Here is a 7,101-nt window from a genome sequence, read left to right as displayed (position 1 = left end):
GGGCAGAGTTTGCCCACCGCTGGCTTCCATATTGGTTTTGCCAAACATTCTTACGTTTCTGCTGGAAGGTGGCCATGAAGAATAACTTGGGAAGGAATTTTATTATTTTTTTATGTTATTAATTCTTTCTGTAATTCTATATCATCATTCATTAATTACTCTTTTAGAATTAGTTGATCTGACAAGCCCTAGTCTAGAGTGGACCCTGAGAAATTGAACACGAAAGTTGAAAAGGGGTAAACAAAATCTGGACTGGAACGGAGTCATTCATATCTGGGCAGAGAACCCCAGAGGAGACCCTGGCTGGTCTAAAATTGACTGAGAGTAATGGGTGCCTAAGTGTGTATTGAAGAAGAGCCAAAAGAGCCTTGCTTCCCTGTTTTCCTTCGCCTTCTTCTACTCGTCAATAGCTACAATTCAACCTTAGCTAGCGCAGTTGGTGCACATTTTCCTCCTCCAGGGATCTGTTCAAATTGCACTCCAGCCCAATTAAATCGGAGTCATTGGGTTTTTCAGTTCCCCAAGCAATTCTGATGTGTGGCTAAGGTTGAGAACCACAGAGCCTTTTTCTTAAAAGCTAATTTATCCTATTATCGAAACATCACTGTTTAAATAGTCATCCTTACAAACCTCCTTTAAACATAAAGTAAACAGAAATCTATGTGTGTTCAGGAATTTCGTTCTTTTAGAATATTCTTTTATCTCCTTTTTGCGGGGTGAGGGAGGGAACAAAAACCTCTTCTGTTTGAATCGACAGCCCCCTTTAATGTTTCCAGTCTCTTAGCTCAGTGGTTTATAACCCTGTTTCATATCAGAGTCATGTGAGGGAATTTAACTAAATGCCTTCTTTAGGTGCCATGAAAACTAAACCACCCTTGTGTCTCCCTCTGGGAGTTAGCCAGGGTTAACCTGAGAAGAAGGCTAATCATGAAAAAGGACAACTATATTTCACACCTTACAAGTGGGAAGTAGCTATGTCCAAGTGGAGGTCGGTCCTCTCCCCTCCACCCTTCTTCTCCCCTCTCCTCCCAACCCAGAGGAAATAATTCTACTTGGAAGATGTAGCAAGTGCGAGGATACTTGACTATATTCAATATAATCTTTTTTAATATAACTATTCTGTTATGATAATGAATACAATATTTAGTTTTTCAACCACATATAGATTCTTTGGTGGGGAGGGACAATGTGCTATATGTGTTTTCTCATATCTGCTGCAGAGATCAGCATTCTTCTTGGTCTATAATAGGCAATAAACATTTGTAGAGTGAATTAAATCAAATACAGGTAAATGACTTTGACAGATCAGCATTAATTCTTGTAAATCCTGGGCATGTATGCATTCCTTGAGATCCTTCAGGAAATACTCGTTAAATGAGAGATGGCCAGACACTTCTTACTAACATCATACTCTTCAATGCATCACATTGTGATGTCATATTAAAGGGAAAATGGTGGTTAGCCAGGACTGCCTAATTTCACATCCTTCTAATACCTTCCTCTTCCACTGACTCATGAGAACTTGGTATTCACTCAATAATTGCTTAAAAGAACATGCCAAGTATATCTGTAGGTCAAGAGGAAGTGGCTGTGGGGCAGAAACATTTTATGGGAAACATTAAGGCAAAGAACAGGAATTTATAAAAAGAATTTTAGAAGTCGATACTCTGCAAAAGCTATCTGGATATGATATTGCAGGATGAAATATTCTCTCTTCTCACATATGACTCTATAGAATTTCTGGCTCCATCCTTCTGGCCAGTAAAAGGCCCTTTAGAGATGAGCTCCTTGACCAAATGCTCAGCCAAATAACTTAGACCCATTGTTGAAAGCTCTCTTTAAACTCCTCCGACCTGGCATTATGAAGGAGGCACTGTTTGCTGAAATCATAAATGTTTCATATCCTCCTACAAGAGCACAATGAAAAATATTGGAAAATTCATATATGTGTCTGTCAATATGTGGTGTTTAGAAACAACAATATTCTTCATGTTGGCAGGATAGAAAGCGTATATCTTTTACATTTTTTTTTTGGTTTCTGGAGTTATTCGTTATTTGAATTTTCTGTGGGAAATCTTAGAATCAGGTTTACCATAACATTTTAAAAAACTAATTGAAATAACTGGGTAATTCAAGGTGATTACAAGCAGATATAAAGCAGCTTCCATGTTCCAGGCACAGTGCTGGGCATTGGTGGAGCAAAGACAAACGAGACAAAAATCCTGCCCTCAAAACCCACAGTCTAGACAGTGTCAGTATTCAATTCTATTGGAAAAGGCCAAATCCTATTTTTCTTTTTTATTGTGTCTGTCACAGCAACTATTTTTTTCCCATTTCCTTTGCTGTTACCTGCTGTTCGTCCTTGTCAATTTTATGCCTGAATAATTGAAATCATTTTCTAAAGCTCTCTTTTTTACCTTATTATCTTCCCCCTGGCTTATCTTTAACTTAGCCAGCTGGTCCATGCAGTTTGATGTCACCCCATTAATCTTTCTGAAATGTGACCGTAATCTCCTCCTTTCCAACTCAAAAGCTATCAGCAACACCCCCACCTTTTATTTTTACTACAGCCCTTCTCCTTTTCCATTATTCCTCATGAACCCTGCCTTCTTTTCAGACCGATCTTATTCATCAATGTCTGAATATGCCTTGTGCGTTCCCACTGATGCTTTTTTGTTGTCAATGGTCTTCTCACTTGGCCTCTTTCTCATTCATCTAACTCCTGTGTGTACCACAGGGATAAGTGCAGGTCTTTATAAAGCTTTCCTTGACATCCAAATACAATTACATATCCCTTGTTTCATTCCTTTGAAATCCGCTATCTATACCAATTATTTGATTTGAACATTTGCTATTGTAAATTTCCAAATAGGTTATAAACTCTTAGAAGAGTAGGGCATATCTTAAATCTCTCTATAGATAGCCTCCAGATTACCTAACATAGTACATTGTATGTAGTACTGTCTTATATGATATCAAGTTGGAAGATAACCTTGGAAATAATTTTATTGATTGATTGATTAATTGATTGGAAATAATTTAATCCATAATTTAATAACATCTGAATTGTTCATTAGCCCTTGTGCTGTCTCCCTGACAAAGATCTGGGTTAGAGCCTGGTTCTCCTGAAGTTAGTGTTTCAGCTTTTTTTCTTTTTTCAATTCAGTAAAGACTTATTATGTAGGTGCTGCTAAGAACTCATCATTCCTTTTCTTATGTTGATCCTGGATATAGGGGCATAGGAGGAAAAACTGGAAAGTGAGGAAGTTCATCCTGAGAGAAGACCCTGCATACCTGCATTACTATGACCCTGCTGGGGTAAGATCCTGCGGCCGATAAATCCATTCCACTGAAAGCCTTTACTGCACCGGTTCTTGGGGCTTCCCATTTCCGATTCCGCTATGTTGATATCCTCCTTCTTGTTCTCCCACCTTCCTTTACCTTTTCCTACCCCCTCTTATTACAAAAATTTGAGATCTTAGGTTTTGAGGCCAGCATAAGCTGAGAGATGGAAGAAAATATCACTATATTGTTATTTATTTAGTCAGCTCAACACATTTTTGTTGTTTCTCCCAATCTGGTATTTTCAGAGGAACTTGGCCGGTGCAATATTTTACTTTTGGTTTAATACACAAAAAAGTGATCCTTTCTCTTCGAGGACAACTTGGATGAGAGCATTATTTAAGTCTAGCCATTTGGGCTGTTTAATATTCAGAAGAAGGCTTTTACCTCAGTAAAATAAGCCAACTCTAACGCATTGGGTTGGGTCCTCAGCCTCTTCTTGCAGTTCAGGGCTCTTTGATTCCTTCTCATGAGGGTTATATTGTGGCGTCAGTTGCATAGGGCCAAAGAGCTCTGAAAACATGCAGCTCTTTTCTTGTGGGATGTGGTGGTGATTCAGAGTCTCCACCTCTCCTCCAGATATGAAGCTCAGATTGACCTGTTTCTCCTCATCCTGCCTCCCTGGGTAAACTGGGACCGGGGGTGGGGTGAAAGACCTGGAAGAAATTTTCTTTAATCTTCTTCTGTTTTTATCTATTTGGGAGTCTGTGTAGCTTTCGTACCAATAGAATATGGTATAGCCCTACATTATATTTTGGAAACATAACAAAGGACTCTTCTCTCCTATAGGGGGAAGATCCCCTGGGAGCAATTCACTTGAGAGGCTGTGTAGTGACTTCAGTGGAGAGCAACCCGGATGGTAAGAATGAATTTTTGTTTGAGAGAGAAGTGGTCACTTAAACTCCCTCCCCACACCTGGGCATCCTGAGCCAAAGCAATCACTTGCTCAATTTTTCAGGCATAAGCATGGATGAATTTCTGTCTGAACACCTGGGAGAAACCAAGAGCTGTTCTCTCCCAACTGCTGCCCTTGCTTTCTAGGCCTTGGGGAGTTAGAGTGGTTTTGTGAATGCTTTGAGTAAATCTTTGATCAATGCTGAGAAGAGTCCTTCACGTCAGAACTGGTTTAAATAGAGAGAATTGTTACCTCCTGATGCCTGTAATTGAGCCTCGACATTTCTTAATGGGGGCCTTTTACAGACCAGGAAATCTCCCACAACAAAAGGGACATTTGTACAATGAGGCAGTGTGGTGAGTGGAAGGTGCACCTGGGTTATAGTTAGGTCTGTGCTAGTGGTTTAGCAGCACAGATGACCTTCATGTCACAGATTAGAAGTCTATGATTTGGTGCATAAAATAACCATATTGGTGTAGATTGACTTTGCAGGTACAAGGATGAGTGATATCACTGTGGAGATGTGGGTTAGACAACCAAACCCTTGTTCCGCCTTGTTATTTGGGGATTATGATGTTATAGAGACTCACAGGCAAACACTACAGCTGCAAAAGCTTAGATTTTTACTACCCCTAGATCAGCTCACTCCCTTCTCCCCATATTATGTTTTAGTTTGGGGGTAGACTATACTGGTGGTACTAGCTATGGATCTGATTATTTATTTGTTTGTTTATTTATTTATAAATTTAAAAAATAGACTAGGGTCATATCTTGGTTTATATTATGAGCAGAGGAAAGATACTCATTAAACACTATTGGTATGCAAAAGTGAGAAGTTTAATTTGTTTGTAAACTGTAAAAGAAAATGTTTCTCCTTGAGTGTTTCATGTATTTCTTAAACGTTTCTTACACAAACACACGACCATACTATGTACCTATCTATATAAATACTATATATAATTATAAATTGAATATATATGATCCTACAACAATAGTAAGTTTGAAAACCACCTTTTTAATTTTCTTAGAACATTCAAAAAATAGAAATTTCATTCATTACAGAAGGGAGATGAACGAGGTGGACTTTCTGGTGCCCATGTCTACTGTCATTCACTTCCTCTTTCAACAGGCAAGAAGAGTGAAGAAGAGAACCTCTTTGAGATCATTACGGCTCACGAAGTTCATTATTTCTTGCAAGCGGCCACCCCCAAGGAGCGCACTGAGTGGATCAAAGCCATCCAGGTGGCCTCCCGGACTGGGAAGTGAGGACACACCTGCAGCTCATCCTCACTCTCCTGAGGGAATGCCATGGATAAGCTCGGTCCAAGATCTGTTTATTTCTGGTGACAGAGCAAAGAAAGAGCCCCAGGGTGGGAAATTTTCATCTCAGGGGTTTTGAATGTAATTAAACACACGCCGCGTGATGTTCACCTGTAGCAACCACATGGCTCCCTGCAGTCTCTCTGCCACTCTCCATGTCCCCTGGGTACACTGCTTAATCTCTCCAGGCCTCAGGTTCCTCTTCTGGAAAACGAAGTGAGTTCCATGAGGTTCTCCCTCGCTTAAACACAAAGCCCTGTGATTGTAATATCCATGGAAGTGAAAGTGTCTCTAGTCATCCAGCTGGTGTCTCTTCTTGGCTAAGTCTTGGCCTTCAGACCCTGAGACGACTCTTCCCTTCAAAACTGTTCCCAGTCTGTACTACGAGGACCAGGCATTTGCCTCTCTTGTTCTCTTTCACCACTTTCCCTTGCTCTTGGCTACAAGGTCATGTGTCAAAATGAAGGAGACCTCTCTTCTTCCTTTCTCCCTCTACCCAGAAACTTCCTGAGAGGCAATGCTGCAGTGGGGGCTCTTATGTTGAAGTCTTCTTTCACTAACTATAGCCTGAAAAGTTATGTCTTCTGAGAAAAAGAACTAAGAAAGTCAGGAGTAGCCGAGGGTCTTTCATGCCTTGAAGACACCCAGTGAAGGCATATTCCACTCCCACTTGATGCTGATCTGAGAACAGTCTATCTTTGTCCCTTTCCGGAACATTTCTCTATCATGTACGATAATCAGGACGGGGAACTCGAAATCTTTGAGATAGTTCCATTTGAGTGTTTGCAGAAAAAAGTGGCCATGCAGGTTCTCTTAATGAGTTCTCTCCATGGGTGAGGGGCCTGGGCAGCTGCCTGGCTAACGTGCCCCCCAAACTCCAGTTCCAGAGGGCACAGGGGCTACACCACAGGTGGGCAGATGGGATGATGAGTTTATACAAAGATAGCACTGAAAGAACTCAAGTCTAGCAGAGCAAGTAGAGGTGGCCATCAACAGCATTCAGTGCCTTCCATCCTCCAGTCGATGATACTGTGGCTGTGCCTGAGCTTTAAGCATAAACTGAAGCAACTTTTGCTAGACCTCCTAAGAGCCTCGCAAACCCATTATCAACCAGAGTTATCTGACCTAGATTCTAACTGGGTACCTGTTCCCAGTTTTTGACTGTGTCCTCTAATAAATGATTCCAATCCAAAATTGAGAAAGAAAGCGGGTATGTGGGCAAAAGTTTATTTTCCAATTTCAGATTTTTAATTTTAAGGCCCCAGTGAGTAAAAAGGAGTAGAAAATTCTTCCCAATTTTATCTACTCCTCTCTCTCCCTACACTAATTCCACACAATATCCACAGGGCTATTCCTATTCCCAGACTGTTTTATCAAAGCTCTACCTTTTCTCTGATTCTTTAGTAAACTGTCTTCTTAGAATACACACAGTAGTTTTTCTACATTCAATGTTAAAAGTATTTATTAATATGGAGTCCACTTTATATTTGAAATAAACATGACCGTGTTTAGTGTCTTTTTGGTGTGATGACTCTGATGTTTTG

At 40.3% G+C, this 7,101-nt stretch overlaps 1 protein-coding gene across 1 annotated transcript in view; it reads left to right on the top strand.

The window, feature by feature from the left end:
* Positions 1-6,887, top strand: part of PLEK (pleckstrin) — a 24,420-nt gene extending 17,533 nt beyond the window's left edge. The window contains exons 7-9 of the mRNA XM_006909533.1: positions 3,235-3,318; positions 4,132-4,201; positions 5,367-6,887. Coding sequence (XP_006909595.1) covers positions 3,235-3,318; positions 4,132-4,201; positions 5,367-5,503 — 291 coding nt within the window. The 3' untranslated portion in view covers positions 5,504-6,887. The remainder of the gene's footprint in view (positions 1-3,234; positions 3,319-4,131; positions 4,202-5,366) is intronic.
* The last annotated feature ends 214 nt before the right edge of the window (positions 6,888-7,101 follow it).

The sequence above is a fragment of the Pteropus alecto genome, unplaced genomic scaffold, assembly GCF_000325575.1.
Source record: "Pteropus alecto unplaced genomic scaffold, ASM32557v1 scaffold131, whole genome shotgun sequence".
Lineage (NCBI taxonomy): Eukaryota > Metazoa > Chordata > Mammalia > Chiroptera > Pteropodidae > Pteropus > Pteropus alecto.
Note: the sequence above shows the minus strand (reverse complement) of the source record. Positions and strands in the feature narration are given on the sequence as shown.